Raw genomic sequence first — 23,379 nt, 5'->3', positions numbered from 1 at the left:
CTCTCCAGTCCACGAAGACTCTTAACATCTCTACTTGCATTCTCCATCACCTGTGTAACTTTTCTTTCCCTTGGCCCAAACTCCTGACAAAAATCACACTGGTACTTAGAAAGAAACAGGGTGCCTAGCATGGGTGGGAAGGCGAGTAGGAAGTAACACACGCACAGTAAAATCTGCAGCTTTCAGAGAGGTGTAATTCCTCAAGAGTGACAAGGAACTGGGGCCAAACCTCATGGCACAATACCAGAGTGCAGTCCGTCTGTCTGTCCCGGGGTTGGCAGAAGTGAGAGGTGTAAGACCAGAAAAACTTACCCCTCAACCAGGCAACAACAAGAAAATCCCACATCAAGATAAGGAAGGAGCAAGAAAACAGGTCGAGAAACCCGAAGAGGTACAGTTACCGAGTTACTTTAAACAGAAACTAAACTGTAAGCCATCCGAGGTACTCCTCAGCTCCTTTCATGGGAGGAATGGCATTGCCATACGGGCAATGATTTTTGCATGTACTGTTTTTCCTAGGGCACCTGATGTTCCCTTACCCTTGCAAGAGCTGCCATCCCTTGCAGCATCCAACAAATCCATCCACAAGTGCAGCAACATTTTCTTGATAATACCCAAGTGTTAAAGCTGCTGAATTAAGCCTCCTAACTCCCCAAATGTGTTACTGAATGCTACCGAGTGTGATTGCACTAGGCCAACACTGCATCTCAAATGAAGCATTACAAGAAATATTTAAATCACATTTTATTTTTCAAATTCAAAAATAACAATTAGCTTTATTTAACATGTTACACATCTCACAGGTTTAAAATATCATGCTCTATTTAAATATCTGAGTGACAACACTATACAAATAAAATGTTACACAAAATATATTTAAGAAAATGTTTTGGTCTTCCATCTGAACAATAAATAGACAGGCACTTCTACATATACAAAGGAAGCAATCACTATTTAGAATAGCTCTTATAAGCAAGATGTGGAAATACAGAAGAAAATCTGAACTTTGAGAACATGTTTAACTCTAGATGAGACATCATGCAACTTCAAAGTTTGTTTCAAAATCCAAACCTCTCAGGAAATGCAATCCTAGACTCACTACTGCTTTACAGGAGATCCAAACTGTGCTCTCACAAGCAATGTGCAATTTCAGTTATTTTTATCAAATCAGCTACCTGATCACTTTTAGTGCCAAAACAGAAATCAAGGACTGACCAGAGTAGCTTTTCACATAAATACCATGAGTTACAAGTCAGCTTTACCTTACGTGTAAAGCTCAGGGTGGGCAGCAGCAGAACTGTACCTACTGCCCAGCCCCAAACAAAATCTGCTCTGCCTTTCCCTTATATGTTCAGCTCTTTTATGGGGTGTTTGGAACATTACGCTCTTTTCATGTTAAAAAAGACAAAACACCAAAAAACACATTATCTAATAAAAGAGTAAGTCCTTCAGACACAGGCACACTTTGCACAAAAGGAGAAAATACTGCTTGGGGTGCATAAAGACTGAAAACTGTAAGTTAAAAAATCAAGTCTCGTGTTTCATACTTAAAGCAAAACTACATTCCCCCAATTTGTGAGTTGTTCATTTACAGTGGTTTCCACACAGCCCCACACAAACACTACTCAAGGAAAAAAAAAATTATCTTCCACCATCACAATTAATGAAAGATGCTCTGTAGTATGCAATCACTGCTTCCAATACAGGTAACCTATCACTGGCAGGCAAGCCACATCCTTCAAGTCCTTTTTAAAATTTAGATAGATACTGAGACATAATAACCACCAGTACAGTGGAAAAATCAGGACCAAGTCTTGGTGCCATCCCCTCTGACTTTAGTATTATTGTCACTTTCAAAGGTACAGGAAGAAATTTCCAGAGAAAATTTGAAAAGAACTATTAAACAGAGCTTCAATGGTTCACCAAGAAAGTCAGACCCAAACCTGGAAAGTTATGTGTATTTAAGACACTTATGCACATTACTTTAGCAATTTAAGTGTGGATCTTGCAAGCGTGTCCAAATCTTAATCATTTCTTGAGGTTTTCTGCTATGCACTAACATCAAGTTTGTGTAAGAACATATGTTATTTCTGTATTTCTCTTCAATGTCGAATGTTTTGAAACCTTTGTGTTTTTCCGGAGCCAGCCCAAGCTTCTGAAGGCACATTCCAGTATAAACGTCATCAATAGGATACAGGAGTACCTGGTCGGACGCATTATTCAGTCTTAATGCCAGATCACCAGAGTACAGAAACCCACCGCCTCCTGCGTACGGAGGATACGAACCTTCATAAACACTTTCTGGGATGTAGTACTTCAATTTCTTTTCCCTGTGAGGTCCAGCATCTTTGATCACATCACCTATGAATAAGTCTTTGGCTTTGTCCTTTGATAAGCTCTTCAAGTAATCCAGGATCTGATGGGTATTCACAAAAACATCGTCATCGCCCTTAAAAATAAACTGGACATCTGCGCAACTGCTGCTGACCCACTTGAGAAACAGCACCTCTTTCAGAGTTAAATTGAAGAAAGTGTCTCTGTAGTTCCAGAGCAGAATGTCTTGGTGGGTTTCACTCTCAAATTTTATCATGTCTGAAAGGTCAGGAAAATTATCCTCTGGTGGGGTCTGCCCAAGGAGGAAGACCCTTCTGACTGTTATATCTCCTGATTCTATTTCCTTGCCCCAGGATTCCCTAATTGCTTGCCTTCTATCAAAGTGTGGTATAAGTGACTTAATAGCCAGCAGCAGGAAAGGTTTATGTTTGCACTTGTTTGGCTGATCCATTACTAATGAGTAATTTCTACATCTCAAATAAAGCAGGAAGTCTTTGAATCTTTCTGGCAAGTTTGCAAAGTCACTAACCTCTGAAGTCACCCACGGGTCAGGGTCACAGGAACTGAGAACACTCGCGTTAGAAATTAAGTTCTCTTCCACAGTCATATTGGAAAGCAAAGTCAGAATCGGGTTGTACAGCAGCTCGAGCTTCTGTTGCTGCTTGTTCCAATAAGCTTTGTGAGGAGTGTACTTCCTCCAGAATTTGCTGCGTGGTATAATAACACGGCCTTTTGCATTCTTCTCTTGGCTGCCGCTTTTGGAGACTTCCACAATCACATAGATAAAAATGTTTACCATCATCAGAATTCCCAGCAGCTTTAATCTTCTGCGTCCAACACTCATTTCTCATATCTGGAAAGAGAAAACAACAGATTTTTAGCTTTCTTCCTATCAAGTTCTTGATTTCATAAAAATGCAGCTACTTTCAGATGAAGAACAAGCGAGATGGCAGCCTGAAGACAGAGGTCACCTATACACAACAAAAGCAAAACCTCATCTACCTCTAATACAAGCACACCTGCAGCTAGTCAGGGTTTGGGGTTCCACAGGCTAACAAAATGCTGGTAAGAAGGTAAAGATTTCCACTTCCTAATTAGGAATTTTACATGGCATTTTACAGTGTCTAGATTATCAAGCACATTTTGATCCTCACTTAAGTCTCCTTGAATTTTTTGACTGTACAGTAATTAGAACCTCACCCCTCAGCTTGGCAAAGGCAGGCAGAGAAACTTTTTTTTGCAAGCAAGGTGAGCTTAAGGGTACAGAATGAATTGCTGTACAATAAGGTCAGTTATTTTTAAAATAAGTTCCAAGCCTTTATACTTGTATTTTTGTACCTTCCAACTACAGAATAGGCAGAGCTGAATTTTAAAGCATACAGTTTGTTTCTAGCCATTTCACTTGGCCGCTCCTTGGGAGAGAGGCTGACAAAACTGACCAGCTGCATTGCTGCTATTCACATCTCTGCAGACAGAGGATACAATGAATTTTGAATTTTTTCTTGAACTGGAAAAGAGTGTGAATGGCAGCAGAAAATGAAGTGCAATTATTTCTAGGAAAGAAAAAGCAACTGAAGAGAAATTAAATAAGCAGAGGTTTCTGATACATGTAAGACCAGGAATAATAGCAAGTGTTGTAGCTCGTGGTTGTAGCAAAAGCTATATGGAAATATGTCTCCACTTCTTACTGAGAGCGCAAATGGACCAAGCCCTCTCTCTTCCACAGTTATCAGAATGGAAGGTGTACCATGAAGCAACCCCAAAACCGTGTTCCTCTACAGTAACACTTATCCAGCTGTTTACCAGCCTAGAGGGCTACAGAACCAATGTACAAGCTACATGAAAACTCAAACGAACCATTCTGAATTTGGATATCAGACTAGAAAGTAACTCGGGACGAGTAAGAGTTAGACTACATTTCAGGTGTATAGAGAACTATGTCAAAGCAGTTTTCATTTGCCTGAAGTACAATTACAGCAAGACCATAAAAAAATGAAATAAAGAACACAAGCCCAGTTGTAAATGGTAGCTCAGAAGGCAGAGCAATAGCAGTCAGGAAGGTATACTTGATAACGTGTGCACAATGTGCTTCTCTTCACCTTTTACTTACTCCCACATCACCAGAGACCTGGGCTATAGTGACCCTTGGTCTCTCCTGGTTTTAAATCTTCTACTCCTCAGCAAGCCAAACACAACTTTCAGTAAGACAGCAGCAGGTAAATCAGTGATCCTTTTTTATTTCGCCACTGAATTGTCACTAAATCCAAAGGGAGAGTATTACTGAATTTAAATATTAAAAAAAAGGCAAAACCAAAAAACCCTCCTAGAAAGCAGGAATTGTCCAGAGAAAAATCCCTATTCTTCCTTCATTTGATCTCCTGTAGCATCTGCATATCCATCTTCAGATATGCTCTTGTGGGCTAACATTAACTACTTTCTTTAATGTCCTGCTCTCAACCAGTTGTGAAGCCTGCTGTTCAAAGTTTAGTTTTCTTCCATACCTCAAAGACACACAAACATATTTATGGTCAGTGCCATCATTTAAGCCAAACAGCTGAACGGTCAGAAAGCAGTGGCAGCCTCAACTAAAACCAGAGACCATCATCTACTATTTTTCTCCTCTTCCCATTCAGTACACACACACGTACTGGAGAAGCAGCTGCCTGCATTTCCTACCACTCCATGCAGCTCAGCGTGCGTATCAGTGCTCATTTACCTTGTCCTTAGGTGTTCCTATAGCACCCCTCGCTAGAAAAACAAGTGACGTAGTACTTTACCTGTGATCCCTTTACTCCATGGACAACAGGGTGAGAAGCTCCCCCAGAAATAGCAAACACACACAGGACTGTCAAGAGCTCAGTCAGAGCCTGATTTTCCAGAATATGTAGCGCTGTGCAGCTGATCTGGTCACAGCCCCCAGCTACTAAGCTCCGTGCGTTCAACGCTTTTGCAATTCATCTTCTGGGTGCTTGAGCTGAGATTGTTCAGAACACCACTTGCACAGACTATTTCAGCAATGTAACAAAACCCTTTACATCTCAAAGTCTTTAGGGTAAGTATTCAGATTATGTAACTACAAGATCTTCTTTCATTTTCCTTTTTTCACTTGTAGCCCTGCAGAAAATGGGACGTGGATCCTACACGGAAAAAATCTCCATTAGTTAGACTTGGTTGTATGTTTCATCAGAACGAACACCAGTCTAGCAAGATCAGCGTAGCTCCATCAAATAATGCACTGTAAGTGCTGCCAGTCCCACATATGAGCACACTTCCAGTATCAGTCTCGTTTTATAAAAGTTACCAAATAATGCTGATTAATATTTCTGAGAAAAGATAGGTAACATTCAGTATCAATACGAGAAAGACTTAAGTTATGTAAGACTTGATCATCTATCGACAATTTTGCAAAACAGCATTCTGTTCTGTAATTAAGCTGTCTACACGAGGTTTTTTTTTTAATCGATGCATTCAAATAATATACATATTATGAATACTAAGCCAAGAATAAAGGCTACCCACAAAAAGGGACAAAAAGTGCTTTGTTAAAAAGGTGTTCTTCTAAAAAAGAAAAAAAACATAACACCAAAGAGGGGTTGTGCTAAACCCTAGCTCATAGCAGCAGATTGACTTCTTGAACTGAAAGCAATAGAATGAACAGAACTATTTCTGTCGATAAAGATGGAATCTCAAAGTCCACCATTAGTATAAGCTTCTATCATCATATCTCAAGATATGAGTGATAAGGGAATGCCCATTAGACAATTTCATATCAAGGGAATAGGATTTATCACAATATACAATATTACAGTCCTCATCATAATGGGAGAGGTAGCTTTTTTTTGTATTGTTGTTGGTGCTTTTCATTTTTCAGCCCGTGTCTCAAGGCAGTTCTCTGTTCCTCATCTGCTTTGCTGACGCTGCAGTGGCTGACTGAAGCACCAGCGCAGGGGAGGTGCTGTGCTCCGGGCAGCCTGCTAAGGAGCAGCATCGTGGAGCACAGGACAGCGCCCATTTCCGACTCACGGCTTAGCGGCAGCCATCTGGACAGATCACAAGATATTTTCCTATTCCAGTAATAGCTTCTATCACCATTTGTATTACAAAATTTCCAGCTGCCTTTCCTTTGACTGATGAGAATGGGAGATCTCTTAAGGAAGCCAAAAACAAACTAGAAGGGATTCAGTTCATACTTAAATCCATCCAACAAAACTGATGCAAGAACTCATTGAAGAACCAAGATGAGCAGCACAAAGCAACACTACTTGAAAAATTCCTGCTGCTTTTTGTCTTAAAAAATAGGAAATGCTCCTGCACATAGCTCACTAACATAAAAAGTAAAATGAGCAAATCCTATGTATCAGTAAAGCAAATCACAGTACAGAACCTTAGGAACAAGAAGCCCTACAAAACCTTGTTCCAGCTTTGGCTAGGAAGGTGAAAAAACACCTACTTTCAACGGTGACCTGACTTACGGGTTTTCAGTGTCTGCTTCCCACTTCTCAGCTAGAGCGATCTGAAGACAGCTCTAGCAATCAGCTCAAGTTTGTACAACTCCCCACACTTCTGCTTACACAACTTCCAGCTGCACAGCTGTGTGTCACTGCCACTGCACACAAAGTCCATTTGTTCACCGCCCTTAGAAAGCAACCACGTGACGAGAAAAATGGGTTAACGTTAACCATACTTGGGATGAATCAAGGGCCCGCTACAAAGACAGTATTTGGGGAGATTTATTCTGCATAAATGGGGGGGGGGGGGATTTGCCTTCTCCAGCTCTACTCCGCTGCAGTCAAACTAAGGTACTGATGGAAGGAAATTTGCAGAGCCACAAGGGAGCACTGGGATCAAGAGGTGGATGAAAAAGTGGAATGTGGGAAGAAAGCAGCACCACTGTGGGACCAGGCAGTGATGCACACACCCAGGAATTACACAAGACACTTTCCTGGAGGCAAGCATTCTGACAAACAGCGCCATGATACCCCGTGACAAAAGGGTCAAGTCTGGAGGAAGCCACACTTAAGGTCGAAACAAGTCTATCAAAGTGCACGCTACGGCCCCACGTGATTCATCAGTTTGACAGTCTCACACTGGACTTAGGATCCTACAGATGAGTTCTGATGAGCCCTACTAGTACAGCACCCTGTTTTCTGTAATGACCTCATGCAGTTAACATGTGAAACACATGAAGACAGTTTTAAACCCTGATAGCAAGACATCGCTACGGACAAAAACAAGCCAAGACCTCTACTGAGGTCTGGCTGTAGGAAACAAAAAAGGTATGAGGAAGAGAGGCAGGTGTTGCCAAAACAATCATCTCTAGGATAAAGACAATGAAGCCCAACGGACTCGGAGGGTGCACTAACTGGTCCTAACTAACACACACCTGTACCTGCAGACACATAACTAACACACACCTAGGTGCAACCCCATATAATCTATCCAAATTCTGAAGAGTTGGAACGTGCTTCCACGTCCAGATGTTGTCCTACTTCAAGGCAGGACAGGAAGGTGCTCTGTTGGGAATGCCATCATAACCAAGGACATGGCCACAAGAAACCAAGCGGCAAAGGGGAACATTTTGACAGCCGATCCTAACAATTTTACCAGTGAAGCAAGCAACTCTAAGAAGTTTTCGTGAGAAGTCAGACCAAGCGTGTACCTAACTTAGTTCATTCTGCATACACCCAACAAAACACCCACTGACTGTTAAAAATAACAGATAAGTAGCTCATCCTCTGGTAACTGAGATACCATACGTCAGCTCCAGGAACGCCACTTTCAGAATGAGTAGAACTTTCTTTTATTACAAGTTTCTTATTAGCAACCCTTGTATTGAAGCGCCCTATGTTCAAACACAAAATACTGACCCTGTTTGCTGATTATTACTGATGTTTAAGTTGCTGAGCAGTGCAGCATCCTACTAAGATGCCCCATTGCTGTACGCTGAAGCTTCCTTGGCAGCTCTCTACAGACTGTATCGTCAGTCTCTGTACAGAAATGAGCACCCATCCCAAGTTCCCCCTTGCAATGGCATTAAGAGCACAATTGTAACAGGAAATAGAAGAACAGGCATTCAGAAGGGAGCTACAGGAGTGAAAGCAATCCCATGCACCTTAACACTGACAGAAACGTGAAAGTCGTCGTCTTGTTCTGAAGTAGCGAAGCCCACAATAAATTATGCAAGTGGACAGACTGCTGGTGACTACTTAAATTTTAACCCCTAAAAAAAGTATTACTGTTATTATTGAAAGCGAGCTCCATCATCTCTTTCAAATAAAGAGCTAAGTTTTATTAAACACACCACTGAGCACAATGCAAAACAACACCGCGCTGCAAGCAGCTCCAAGTCAGCAGGTAGGTTCACACAGCACAACCTTGAACCACGCAAGGACGTTGGCTTGCTTTCAAGAGGCAACGTAGTCTGTTGTTGTGCAGTGATCTGCACTCAGCTCCACAACACAGCACAAGAATACCCACAAACTCTTCCAGTAAGATAAAGAAATTTCAGTATTCCTGTTTATTGCATAAGAAAGGAAAAGTTCTGGGGAGCATAAGACACCAGCCATTTTCAAGGCTGTAGTTCCATTTTAAAAAAATGTAGTTTTTCTAGATGTACTGAACATCGATTTTTTGACTCCAAGACCGGTTGTCTGCTATTAAAACATTCTTCCTTGATGCTTTTACTTACAAGTAATATTTATTGATCTCAAGTCTTGACACGAACGCTCAACAGCCACAGAAGCAAGCTGTGACTATCAGTGAGCCATCTTGACAGCAGTGTATCACCCAGGTTTGTGGCTCAGCAAACCACCCAAAGCAGAACCACCTTAAATAAGCTTGAATATTTAGCATAGACAATTAACAACTCCCCTGGGAAAGGAAGCCCAGAACAGCATGATATGGACTACCTCCGGCGGTGTCAACACCTTCCCACACTGCACAAGCATTCCTGCATTGGCAACAAGCTCCTAGATGAAATCAAACCTAGGCTCGCTCACATTGACTCCAGAGAGAAAATCAATGCGTGTAACCAGACTGCCTGCCTCTACCCTCACCTCTAACAGCAGTCCCAGGCTGTGGATCCAGGCGCAGCTGAAGCAACCAAACCACCTGAGCCCTCCTTCGGCTGGACACTCCCTCCTCCTCCCTGTCCCCAACAGCTCAGGCCCAATCCCTCCCTCGCAGCGGCTCCACCAGGCCCCTCTGTAGGTCAGTTCATATCACTAACCCTGCAGAAAACTAAGTGAGGGAAATAGCAGGTGTGCTTGCTAACTAAAACAGCTCTCAGGAAGGTTTGATAAGCATCAGAGCAACGCAGTGTGCTTTCGCTGTAGAAGAGAAAAAGAGCAGAGAGATCTCCCCTCTTCGGCAGGGATAACTGACAACACACCAGTAATGCCTTGGTCTTGGATCCGTAATCCTTGCCGCCCTTTAACGAGAGGCTAGCTAGCATCGTATCAGCAACATTACGTGCCCTGGTGCCAGCAGCCATATAATGCCAGTCTTTCAGCAGATCATGCAGAGACAGGGTAAAACATCTAATTTTTTCTTCTTTGAGTCTGACAGAAGCCATGACCTTTACCTGTAAATACCTGTATTTTCTACCGAGGACAGGAGTTACACTGTATTTCCTAAGTGGGCTGAGTAACCTGCATGCATTATTTGACTGCCATACCCAAGCATTAAAAGTCCATTTGTTTACCAAGGCTGACAAAGGAGAGATTAATCCGTGCTACCTGCAGGCACTACACCTACCGCTCTACCGGTTCAGGATCAGACTGTAAGGAATTTGTTAAAACAAAGCTGAAATTCAATTACCTAAAAACCTCCACCTTTCTGAAAGCTCTTTGCAGAGATGAGCTGTAACTGGGGCTATGCAGACTTAGATCTCAACACGTGGCTTCATTTTGAAGCCTGATATCCTTTGTAGTAGGTGTGCACGCAGTAACTCCTCATAGTGCTAGCAACAGTGCACCCAATAGCAGCACTGCTGCTCTGAAGATAATGATACTAAAACACTCCATTTAATTAAACACATCACGAGCTATGCACAGTCTCTCTACCCACTTGGGAGAGGTATGTGTCCTTTAATACCTCGGTTCTACTCAGTGAGTCAAAAGCAGTCACGGAGTGACCAACAACAGCCTGAGAACATACAGGAGAGGTTAAGATCCCTGACCTGTTACAAAAGAAGTCTGCGCCCTGTCCAACTTTAAGAACTTGAACACTATTTGTTTTTCTAACTACACACAATCGTATCACTTTTTCCTCTCAGAACTTCGCACAAGCCCACTTTTACACAATGGTAATTAAGAACATCTTAAGAACTGGCACATATTCAACAGATACTGGTATTCTGCTTCTGGAGAAGCACATTGCAGGGGCTACTGCTGAGTAACACTCAACGTTTTCTGTGTTCTTCCATCGCCACAGTCAGCCTGAAGCAATGTCCCAGCTTGGGGAAGTGTGCTGGGTCTGGCTGGGATGGGCTGCTGCAGGGAAAGTTAACTCCATCCCAGACAGACCCAGCAGAGGAAGTTAACAAAACAACACATTACACACGAAAAGAAATTTAGAGCAGTTTGTGTTACTTTCATCAATTTCAACCTGTTTTGAACTTTCAGCATGTTATTTAGTTTTTCGAGAAGGTCAGTCCTCCCACATTTCAGCACCAAGAGTCACCAGCACAACATGGGTATGGAATTTCACGATTCAAGTAACTAAAAAGGCCACGGAAGGATGTGCTTGTAATTTCCCTAAACACAGCTCGAGGCATGAAGAACTGTAAACAGTCTGAGTAAAAGCCAACCTAACTCCACGTTCTGCTTCCATTCTGTTTCCCACTAGCTATCTTCAGCACAGTTCCAACATTTTCCTCAAAAAATAAAGGTCACACCACACTAGGGCAGTGAGGCATTTCTCTAGTAATACTCACCTGGTTTGCTGCAGCAAGGTATTTGAGTACGTTCTGGGCCAGGAACTGCATGCGAACCACATTTTAATTACTGTTAGTGAAGCTAATCTCACTTTTTCCACTTACTCTTTGAACCCATTTATATTTTCAACCTTTGTGAACTTTACTGGCAATGAATTCCTCGATTCTTCATACAGCAAGAACTTGGAATGTCTTGATTTTGAATTACCAGACAAAAGGGGAACTCTGTGCAAGTATAATAGAAATTTTTCCATTATTCCCCCTATCTGCTCTATAGCTGGCGTGGCAAGCGTAAATTTTCATCTGCCTTCAGTTTCTTCTTTGCCAAGGTGAAAAGTTCTAGTCTTTTTCTTTCTAGCAATCTTTTGCACTGCTGTGTATCCTTGTCATTCCTCCCTGCTTCTGCTAAGTCATTTTGGATATGGCAACAAAGAAAGCATTTACTAACTGAAGCTCACATAAGTATTTGTGAAGTCTCTTTTTAGAGCCATATCAATGGTGTTTAGTAAAGGCTCAAGCCAGATATTATACGCAGTCTTGCTAATCATCATAAGGGAAGAGAATTACTTGAAAAACAGCCACAAAATTTAAAAAATAACTTTCCCACACACATCTGAGCACATTCCCATTAGCTTAGGAAGCTTTTTAATTTATGGCAGGTAGGGTGATGCTGAATTGATCAAAGACTTCAGATTTTGTTATTTTTGCTTTCCAGGAAAGACATCATTGTCTTGTGACCTACATAAAGTTACATCACCTCAATTCAGTTTCTAGCACCCACAAGTTATCAGTATTTATTATTTATTTTGGCTGTCAGGTAAAAAGTTTAAGTGGACCTGAAGCCTTAATATTAATAACAGGTTACTCCCAGACCATGATATGAGGGAATGACACATTCTGTGCACAGAACCACAGGCAGTTTAATCAGCTTTGTGCTACGCTTTAAGGTTAGCAAGGGGACTCCCTTCCCAGACTGAGTCTCCCTCCCTCTTTCCTGAGATGGACCGATGAAAACAAGTAGTCTGCATGAACAAAAATTCATCTGAAACTGCCAGGATTGTTAGGTGCTTGCCTGTTTTCTAATGAAGCACACATTTTTGTGCTCCTCTCCTGCTCAGCTCACCCTCTGCCACAGAAGTGCTGCCTCCTTGTAAATCACTGCTTTCCACCCTGCTAACCCCCACCCATGCACTCAGCCAGCTCACAAAATAAGCTCACAGTAGCTATGACAAACTTGGGCCCTCTCCAGCCCTACCACAGATTTATCTTACCAGTTGCAAACTTAGCTGGCACGCCACCTTTTCAAGTCTGAAACTGGTTCAGAAGAATTGAAGCTTCAGTTCCCTCATCCTTCATAAAAGAAAACTACCTCCAAACCTCAAGCTTCAGAGCTACCCTAGGCATAGGGACAAAGCTCTTCACTGTCCCTCTTCTTCTGGTATTGCTTTTAAGTAAAACCTCTTAGCTTCACAGGTAGAATTTAAGTTCTAAATTGCATATCCTACGAATTACAAAGAAACCTCCTGCAGCAGCAACAACACTGCAGCTACCTACAGACTTCAGGAAATAACTGCACTGTTCATTCTCAATTCATCTGGCAGGTTACATTTGCAATCACAGGGGAAAAAAGCTTGGATCCATCTTCTAAAAATAAGCTGAACAAACATATGTCTGCAAACAGATGGGTGAAAATCCCTCATTTCCAACTGACTTGCTAAAAAATGGGAAGAGAAATAAACTGTTGCAACTTCCCCACACAAAGATCTCACTCCATGTGGCAAGCATTTAATCCTGTATCCTACAGATATGCTCTCTTTTTATTTTTTCCTTCAGTGCTTGATAAACTTAAGGAAGACAAGCCGGTCTAATGATCATGTACTATTCAGTCCAACGGTAATTTAACAAGCTTGGAAAGAAGCCTTTAGGATATTGTAATGTAGCACTCACAAGGCCCATTTTTTCAGTCATCCAAGCTAGGCCCACATACTTTTTGCAACAATCCGAACTTTTGCCATCAGCCAAGGAAAAACTACAGCAAAAAGGAAATATCTTTCTGAGCTCTGACTGACTTTACTGGGCACTAATGCTATATTCTGTACTTGAACAGCTACCTTCCCCTTCGTTCTTATAGCAGCTACTGGATTATGAAGGTGACATTCCAAAAAGCCTCTCTGCATTATGTCTTGTATTACATTTCCTGTGGTGGATCAAACACAGCAATAAAGGAATAGCCTCAAAGAGTATGTAAGGTAGAAATTACCACCACTGCTATATTTGCTACTTCATAATTAAAATTATTTTATAAAACATATGAAGGTTATTATACAACATGCAGATAAACGCAAGAGAATCTAACTTTAAAGTTATGTTTTATAGAATTTTAAAAGCGCCAGTACAAAAAACACATGGCATTTTCTCTAAATACCATCTAGAATTGTTAATCACAGCCCAGTTTTGTGACCCTCAGCTTGCTTACAGAATAGATCATACAATTTGAACTACAGATTAGGCAAAAGTTTTTCTCCACACAGGCTGATAGTGCCTATGATCTAGCACTGTGTACATACACAGAAAATGGCTTTATTATGTTAGCCTTGCCATTTTGTTCATTTCAAGTATTCCATTCAGCTACTTGCAAAAAAAATGTGCAATGACGAGAGAAGGAAGGCACGAGGATGATAAAGTCATCCTGTGCCCCATGAGCTACTGCTCTGAAAGTAAAGAATGCAAGACTCCACTTGCAGCCCCTCAAACCTCATCCAAGTCACAACCACAAGCAAGTAGGGAAAGCATGTCCCAACAAAGCACCTCTACCCCGCAAGCCAGTCGGGACCACGTTCCATCATCAGGTCTCACCCAGACAACAAACCACCCGAGCGAAGACTCAGTCTGCATGAGATAAGAGCGCCAGCACACACGCTGTCACTGGAATCGTGTCATCATTGAAGCCAATTCCCCCAGCGGCAGTGCAGACAGACCCTGCAGCTACCTCAGGGGATCTGTGAGCACTACCAACATTGACGTGTCTCAGACTACCACTTCCTAAATTCAGCAGGTTTCTTCTCTGCCAGGTCTCACTTCTCGAAGCCATCATCAGATAACACAGCATTTAAAGACTTCGCTCAAAGCTGTTATGCTAAGACAAAACTCAGGAAGTTAACTTGTCAGAAGTTGCTACCAAAAGGTGGGGAAATCCCTACTACATTAGGATTTGTAAAAGCGTAATGAGAATCCAAAACTCCCTACCATCCGACTCAACTGCTGTCCCGAGACTACTGGTGTCAGCTTCCGACTGCAGTAAAGAGACTGAACAGTCTTTTCATTACTGCTAAAGAGGATGTCCTGTTATGAAAACCTCAAAGTTTGAAGGACTAAGTTATACTGTAAGCATGTTTTCTGTCACCATTCTGAGTAGCTCCTGCTGCTTCCTTCTCTCTAGCACCACAAGCAGAGCAGAAGTTACCAGGTGGTCAGCTTTAAGATACATCAATCAAACAGCACCTATGAAACAGAAGTTTTATTAACTTCATATTCCTGCTTGGAAGTATTGCAGCAACATCCACGAAGTCTGGATCAAGTTTTCTTTGTAAGGTAATTCAGGACTACAATGAAAACATTTAAAACTTCTTTAAGGACAGTTTCTGTGAAATTCCTGTCTGACAGAATCCTTACAGGGGAGATACCACAAGATCTCCAGTACCTCACTCTGAACACGTCCAACCCTGTATCAAACCAAGTCACAATACATTTAACTGTAAAGGGATTTACTTCTTACTCCTTTTTAAATTAGAAAGCCTATTACCAGTAAATCACTCAGAGAAGCCCCAACCAGTCAATATTTGAGGATATTACAGACATCTCTTATAAAAAAAAAGGTCTGGTTTTAGTTTAAAGATGATATTTAAAGATCGTGTACCTGTTGAATTCAGTGCAAGTTAAAATTGCATTTAATGCAATCAAAATTAAATCCTTGAATCGGCTGAATGATCAATTCATACTTGAATTGATTCCAATGTCCCTGTAGGAGATGAAGGTACACGAAAGAAAAGCCTTCTGTTCATATTTAAAAGTTTTCCATAAACTCAGGCTTAGCCTATATTCCACTTTTTCTATTGGTATAAACTATTAGTTTGGGCATGCAACGGGGGTTTAAAAAAGCAATAGCACTCCACAGGTATACCACAGCTACATAAGGCAATTTAACCTACAGCCGTGTCTCTGCAAATTAGTGCACTGGTGTATCGTGCCGGTATTACCATTCCGCGCTAGCATGCATAGCCACACTAAACATCTGTGCACGTTTTCTTAACCATGCATCCAAAATACAGTGACAAAAAAATAGGGGAGTTGCTGTTAAGTAGTAAAAACAGTTTTTTTATTAATTGACATTTCACACTGACAGCCTTGGGGAAGGTCTCAACTTGCTATAAAAATACTCAAGCTTAATACCTCAGTATTTGAGGGCCCACGGCAGGGAGAGCGACCTGTTTTTCCCAGGCCAGTACACAAAAATCACATGCCGTTCTAAGGTCAGTTCAAGCTTTAGAGTTATGCCATTGTGACGTTTGTTAGGAATAAGCCAGAGCTGTCTGCTTCTGATTTATGAACTTCAGTTTTTAAAATACCTTTGAGTATTTTCATCTTGGATGAACAGTAAATCTTACAGAATCCAGAAAAGAACTGAATGGCAACAGAAGTATTTCTCAGAAGAAAATTATCATTCATCACTTCACTTTCAAGTGGGGTATAGTTCCATGGCAGTTTAAAGCAGTGTCAATCAAGGCTGACAAATTCCTGTTATTTATTCCTTCCACTATAAACTGCACAGTCCCATCCCACCTTTGCACAGATCTGTCTGGGGTGAGCCAGCTCCGGGCACTGAAGAGGCCGACAAAGAACCTCGCAATATAGCAGCAATTGCTTTTCACCTGGCTCATATCACCAGCCAGACCCGCTCACCACCGTGCCACATGCAGTAACAGCACAGGAGAAGAGGGAAGACCCTCACAGCCAATCCCATTTTTTAATCTGCATAAGCTTTCAGGGAACAGCACGTTGCTGCTGCAGTCTGCTCCTGCTGATCTTGCTGCCACCTTCACCAGCCAGGCAAGTACCAGCCCCGGCCCGCCAGAAGCCACCAGCCTTTGGGCTGCCTCAACTGTACCACGGCCCGACGGGGCTCGAGTCTCTGGCACTTTTCTTAACACCATCAGTTGGTTCGCTCTTCAACTAGCACAGCCACCACTACTTGTGCTGTGGTCTGGTACCTGTTAGTGGGGTTAACTCAACTCGAGCAGCATCTTCCCGTAACGACTGGAAAGCTATGGAAGGGTGTAACAAGCCACCTTCCTACCACAGTCAGCACAGGGATTGGTGCTGGTCATGGTACGAGAGAACAAAGGGGTAACAGTGCAAACCTGACTGTTGCTTTTAGTGAATAATTAAAAAGAAAGTCTGTTGGACTGGCTGTCTTACCTCATACTTTTATGCTGTATTAGTAAAAAAAAATTTAAAAATGTATTTCGTCTACCCATTGAAGAAGCAAATAACCATAATATCCACAAACAAGCCAATTCATCTCCTCAATCTCCACCAGCTTTATCTTATAACCAGTAATTAATACTGCCTAAACCATATTCCAACAACCTTCACATCCACATACACAGCATTCGCTATTTAATCAACTAACAAACCCATCCCTTAAGCACTGTATTTCAGGTTATCAAAGATCTTATTCTACCTTCTTGCCCATGTTAGACTGTCAGACATAAGTCACGCTAATAAAAAAGCAAGAAAACTGTAACTGTGTACATCAAATTCAGCTACTGGCCCCAGACCATTCCACTTCTCATTAAGAGAAAGAGACGCTGGTTTCAATTCACTTTCCACGAGTTGCTGCACTTGCAGCCAGCAGCTGGGTGAGGGGACACGCAGCAGTGACAGTAAGCTTCCCATCATCTCAGGTCACGTACCCCAGCCAAAGCAAACGCTATGCAGTTACTCAATCCAGTGTCAGTTCAAACCAAATCCATAACGCAAATATAATAGTCAGAATTTCTGGATCTGCCTCTCAATTTACAGTACTGAACTAAATTAATGTTAAAGAATGCAAATACATGGAAGGTATTTTTTTTCGCCTTTCTTTGGTTTAGGATTGAAGTGTAAATACCAAAAACACAGAAAAAGGTTTTAATCTTTCTGATTCATTCAACATTGAAAAAAAAACAGTGGAGTAGTGAAGTGGGGAAGTTTTCTTCCTTCAGACTTGTAGAAAGAGAAATATTAATCTCATTCTAACATATCAAGTTTAAGGAAAAGGGAACAAAATTTTCCCACACTTTTAGGCAGCTAAGGATGCATACAGTACCTAGAGGCTTTTGCAAAAAGACCTTTAAGCAGGTTAAGCAATTAACTCCCGTTCTTTTAATTCCCACTGATACCAGTAGTAGGTAAGCACCTAACCTGATTAGAGACTTCTAAATCCAAGCAGGAATTTCTCCTGTACCTGGTGCCTGCAAACCAATACAAAACTACCCACTGCAATTGAGAGTGGTTTGTGTAATCAACTTCAGGCTGTTTTGTATGTCTTATTTTTACCCAAAAGCAAATCAACAGTTGGCAGTAATGTTCTCCATCCCAAGGACAGCCTTTCACAACTATTCTAACATTTAAATGTATGCTTAAAAAAAATCATTACCCAAGTAAGGTGAAACAGCACTAAATCTGCGAGACAAACTGACATTCAGCAAGCTGTGCTCCTTATACCGAATCAAGAAATCCCAGCCTTTCCCAGATTTGCATAGCTCTCTGTATTACATTACGCATAACCCTGAAGACAAGCAAACAGAAAGGTTATTTCTCAACCCCACCGGTTCCTCAATTCAGTTCACCACACAGCTGCACAAACAGCTACACCCGCACGACAACAGGAGCACTGCTCTTGCCGCTGCTATGGCTCCCAAAACCCACCGGCTGCCTCAGAGGCCTCACCTCCACTCGTGGCCAGGCCAGTCTCACGGCTTTCCTCCCCCAAAAGGGGAAAGCTCATTCTCCCTGCGGCTGCGAGGCCGCCGAGCTGGCCCAGAGCAGCTGGAGAAGGATGCGAGCAGCAGGAAACCCGGCGCAGGCTGAGCGGCAGCCTGGGGCAGGAAGCCTTGACGGGGCACGTAGCTTTCGATACCATGCTGCTCGTGAACATTTCCTACAAACCTGCACATCCTCCGGTGCTTCGTCACCAATGAGAGTTCATCTTTTATGGAAATAGATTGAAGTGAGTCATCCGCCCAAAAAATGCAGATTTCTTGCTTGTTTGATTTAGATAGCTGGCTTGTGATTTGTGTCATTTGTCAATCCACTCGCAGAGTAACTCTTCTGTGAGCTTAACATGAAGCAGCTGTTAAATTTCAGAAGTTATTTACAAAGAGGAACAAAACTAGCTCAAAGATTATGTTTTTCAGCACTTGCTATTTTATCTGAAACAACAAAACTTTCTTAACTGCTGATGAAATCAGTTGATCAATTCTCCTTTAAAAATCTCAGCACCACACCCATCACACACTGGGATTCGTTTCCTTACTTAAATGCTAATTGCTTCTCCTGAAGCACCAACTCAGTGACTTTCTTGTACAGTTCATTGCAAGACATTTTAATGGTCCAGTCTTTTCCTTCTGTTTTACATGACCTGCAGACTTGCTGAGGACTGCATACTCAGCTTTTACATCCAAAAATGCCCAATGAAATCAGCGAAAAAGAAGAGAAATGCAGGATCAAGCTCAATGTGCCTGTCAGTTCTTCCTGTGTAAAAAGAACAAAACCATGCTGCTATCTGACCAGATCCGAGATAGCTGTTCTTCAGCTTTCACTTAGCAACGTGCTCGCTTTGTGCTGAAGTAATGGGAAGAGCCTGTGTTTTACTATTTCAACTTCATCTTTTCTTGGTTATTTTTTGCTGTTTTAAGCACATAGGAATTGCACAATGCAACTGTAAAATAGCAGCAGACCGATAAAAACATCTAAAGACACACTTGCGAGGTCAGACCATTGCATAACAGGCAGATTAAATTACTAATTTTTGTTAACTGCACTCACAGCAACAAATTCTTCTGTGCGAAGCGCTTGTCTGAATATAGCCTACGACAGTACAAACATCAAATACTAATCCCGTGCTCTCTCATGCTCAAAACCATAATGACCACACCTTCTTCCTAAATTAACTGTTAACATTTCAGTTAAAAGTGTTATTTCACAAACAACCACTAGGGATTAAAATCAGGTATACTTGAAAAAAATGTTAAAGTTGCAATCTGTAAAGCACCTGATATCTGCTCGCTTCAAAATTAGTTACGCGCTTCTACTATATAGAAAAAGAAAAGATGATAAATATACATACTGGGAAGAGATCCCCAACCAGCAACACAGGAGAGAAACAGTTTCAAGCTTTTGGAAGCTGAACAACTCTAGCAGCCTTCCAGAAACATGAAAACGGAACTTGTTAAAAGCCTCATTATTTTATTCAAATACTTTTTTTTTCCTCCCCATACTCAGTGCTTGCTACAAAGATACACTGATAAAACTAAATAAAACAGATTATTAAAACCTTGTTGCCACAATGAGCATATTCCTGACTTTTTTTTTTGGCCTATTCTTGATAAGTTTTAGAAGTATACACTTCAAGAAGCTTCAAGCGTATGACAAACCTAAAAGAAGCCTACCAAGCTCTACCCATTTACAGCACGAACACTTCACCTAAAAAAAAAAAAGATAAGAAACAAATGTGATTTCTACAGCAGGAGGCATAGCCAAATCCAGTAAAAATACCGACCTGGAATGTCATTCCTTGATGCACTCCAACAGAGCCGCTCACGCACTTTCCACTGAACCCCAGAAGCATGGCAGCGAGCCCCACTACAAAACCAGCTGCACCAGGTGGCAGTAAAATGATAATTATTGAGGACCTAGGCCTTGGCAATCACAGCCGAGGAGCCTTTAAGTCACGCTCCAATCCAGCCGTTCTCCCCCCTTTCACAGCGTAACTTACTCATGCAGAGAACGACATCTATTTGTCAGCACGGAATACAAAAACACCTTATCCACTTTCTCATTTTTCAAAGCCTTTTGGAGGAATCACTCCTTTGATACCAATGCATCAACTCCCTCAGCAGCATCTTCATTACCCCGAAGCATTTTTTAAAAAGTTAGGAGGAGCCTGCAGGTAATAATAACCAAATTTTTGATTACCAGCAACATCCAGTTTGTTAGGAACAACGTCTAGGGAGACTGGTGAGCAGTACCTATTACTAGACAGGGCACAAGAGGGTTAGCTAGCACTCCCAGTCACCAAATGCATGACCTTCAAAACAAGTTCCTTCAGCAGTGTTACCTTGCAGCTGTACCTCGTTTTCCTCCATTTTCTACTTCTATTTATAGTATATGGGGACCAGAAACAAACAAAAATCCAAGCGAAACCAGTCTTCACATGACAAAATTACTCAAAACAAGTTCTAATTATTGATCACTTTATGCAGTGTTTGTTGCTTCCTTCCATCTGAAGGACAGCATTGCAACATTGCAGGGAGAAAACCACAGGTTCTGAGAGAACAGCTGAATCTGGGTTTCCTTTAAGCAAAAAGGATTTTGATTCCAACCAAATATATTTTCAAGTTATATTTTCAAGTATTAAAAAATATAGAGGGGATGAATTGAAATGCAGATATTTTGTTACTTCACAAAGAGTCCATTCTCTTTTCAAGTTGTTCGCTGCCCCCAGAAAAACAACTGAAAACAATACCTGGAGAAGCTGAACTGGAAAAGCTGATGCTCTGTTTCGTTCGCTCCATGCACCCGGCAATAATTCAGCGTTAATTCAGCTCCTCTGGTGGTTTCAACAGACGTTAGGCTGGGTCACTGAGGTGATGAGGTGGCTGGTCCCACCAGCCAGCCCCTGGGTTTATCACCTCAACAAAGCCACGACTGAGGGCACCATGAACCTGCGTGTCATCTCCCCCCGCCCCACCCCACCTGCACACACCCCTCCGTGACAGCATCCAAACCTGACGCAAAAGCGGAACTGCGGGAACACAAAACCGTTTTAAGCAACTTCAAGAGAGAAGTAAAACCGAGCCTGTCCCTCGTTAACACAGGAGGAATAATCAACCAGAAATTTCCTCAAAGGAGAGCACTATAATCATGCTTCCTCAAGAACTTTCAGACTATATACTTAGCATGTAATTTTACGCATACATCCTTCCACATCCTGATTAAACTCTTCTGTGCCCAAAGTTTAAAAAAAAAAAAAACAGGAAAAAACAGTTGACTCAAGTAAACTCTTGACTTGCATAGTTAAACTAAACAGGGCTGTTTAATAATCAACTCCGACAGCACAGAGCATTTTGGGAGGTCAGACTAAAGGGTTACTCAAGTAACTTTCACCACAAATTTTTCCAGGATGACTAATGAATTGTGAGCTGCAGTTTGGCCACAATCGCAGTGAGTAACCTGAAGTCCCCTCCTGACACGGTACAGTATGTCTCTGTAAGTTTTAAAGGACTGAAAAGCATCATCACATGAAGCAACATATATTTTTCCAACCAACTCGAGTTAAAAACTGGCATTTACCCTCCTTTCCCTATCCAGACAGGTTCACCCAAGCCCAAACGTTTGCGCTTCAAAATCCACCACCTCCTCAGCACCGGGGCTGCGGCCAAAATAAAGCTTAACGATTAACCTCCTGGGGCACAGCCTGCTGGCAAGGTGCCCCCTACCCCCGAGGAAACCCGAGGGGAGCTGCTGTGGCCCCGCATCCTCTCCTCCAGCCCGGGAGGGATTGCAGCAGCAGCCGGCACTGCGGTAACTCAACGCCTCGGGTTTTTTCACCTCAGGTTTTGCGCTGCGAGAGCTCTAGGCTTCAGCATCTCCTCCCCTACATCGAAATAAAAAGAAAAAGGCAAAGCGACGACGCACGTACGGTGACTGAAGCCTGCTGCGCTGGCCCGACCTCACCCATGCCAGGAGGCTGCGCGGCCGGCCGCCTCCTCGCCGGGCTGCTGCTGCAACATGTGCCCGTGCGCGCCGGGGGAGAGGAGGCTTCGTGGCCGCGTGCTTTAACCCCACCCTCAGCGCCTGTCACCTCCCCCAGAAAAAAAAAAAAAAAAAGGGAAAAAAAAAAGAAAAAAAAATCCTAAATAAATACACACGGCTCCATCCGCCCCCCCCTCCACACATACACACACCGTCAGCCTCCACACAAACAAGCACGGGGGCGGGGAGGTGAACGTGAAATAAATATATATATATATTTAATTTCTTTTCTCGCTTCCCTCAGCAGCCCCCCCGCGGCCGCTCCCGCACCCACCTCGCCAGGCTGCTGCCGCGGGGCTCCGCCGGGGCTGCGCCTGCCGCCACCTCCACCATCGCTTCCCCCGGCTCCCCCGCAGGCTGGGCTCCCGCCGCCGGCTCGAAAGGGGCCGGGAACGGGAGAAAAAGAAGGGGAAAAAAGGGGAAGAAAAAAAAAAAAGAGCCCCAAAGAGCGAATTTTAAGGGGGGGGGGAGTGCTTGGGGCTCTGAGGTAGAGCCGCGCGCGCACCCGCGTTCCCGCCCGCCCGCGGCGCGCGCCGCGCACCAACCGCCCCAACCGCCGCCGCGCGAGCCCCCTCACGCGCCGCGGGGCGTGGCCGGGCGGCAAAGGGCCCGCCCCGCCCCTGCTCAAGCCCCGCCCCCGCTCAAGCCCCGCCCCCGGCTGGCCGGCGCCTCAGCGGATTGACTGGGGAGGGCGAGCCGTGGGGCCCGTGGGGAGGGGGGCGCTGAGCCCACTCCTCTCCTCCGCCCCCCCCCCGCCCTCCCCGGTTGTTTTTGTGGTTGGCGGAGCTCCGTGCCGGCCGCTGGTGTGCGGGAGGGTAGGGGAGAGGAGGGCTGGCAGCGCCCCCTCGGTTGGGTCCTTTCCGAGCAGGGCACAGCCTCCTTGTTACCGCTCTCCCGCTCTCCCCTACCGCCCCTCGGCTTGCAGGGGGCTCGGCAGCCTCACGGAAGATCCATCCCCTCGCCATCCATCCATCACGGAGCCCAGCACAGCTGCCCAGTCCCGCCGCCATGGCGCCCGCCCGCCACGTTTCCCC

At 43.3% G+C, this 23,379-nt stretch overlaps 1 protein-coding gene across 3 annotated transcripts; it reads right to left on the bottom strand.

Annotated features, from left to right (window-relative positions):
- Positions 1-731: 731 nt before the first annotated feature.
- On the bottom strand, positions 732-22,924 carry B3GNT2 (UDP-GlcNAc:betaGal beta-1,3-N-acetylglucosaminyltransferase 2). 3 transcript variants are annotated; one of them, XM_083830513.1, is made up of 2 exons: positions 22,620-22,924; positions 732-3,187 (listed from the first exon to the last, which is right to left on the bottom strand). In XM_083830513.1, exon 2 carries the CDS (start codon positions 3,176-3,178, stop codon positions 1,985-1,987), a length of 1,194 nt encoding a protein of 397 aa, XP_083686639.1. In that variant the 5' UTR covers positions 3,179-3,187; positions 22,620-22,924; the 3' UTR covers positions 732-1,984. The 3 variants fall into 3 exon arrangements, with proteins under 3 accessions (XP_083686639.1, XP_083686640.1, XP_083686641.1); XM_083830514.1 differs by lacking the exon at positions 22,620-22,924 and adding an exon at positions 22,233-22,388; XM_083830515.1 differs by lacking the exon at positions 22,620-22,924 and adding an exon at positions 21,057-21,266.
- Between the last annotated feature and the right edge of the window lie 455 nt (positions 22,925-23,379).

This window comes from Anser anser (genome assembly GCF_964211835.1).
Source record: "Anser anser genome assembly, chromosome: 3".
Taxonomy (NCBI): Eukaryota; Metazoa; Chordata; class Aves; order Anseriformes; family Anatidae; genus Anser; species Anser anser.
The sequence above is the reverse complement of the archived record's forward strand: the minus strand, read 5'-3'. Positions and strand labels throughout refer to the sequence as shown.

Excerpts from the sequence above, each read along its gene's own strand:
- B3GNT2 (XM_083830513.1), bottom strand. The coding sequence starts at position 3,178 with ATGAGTGTTGGACGCAGAAGATTAAAGCTGCTGGGAATTCTGATGATG.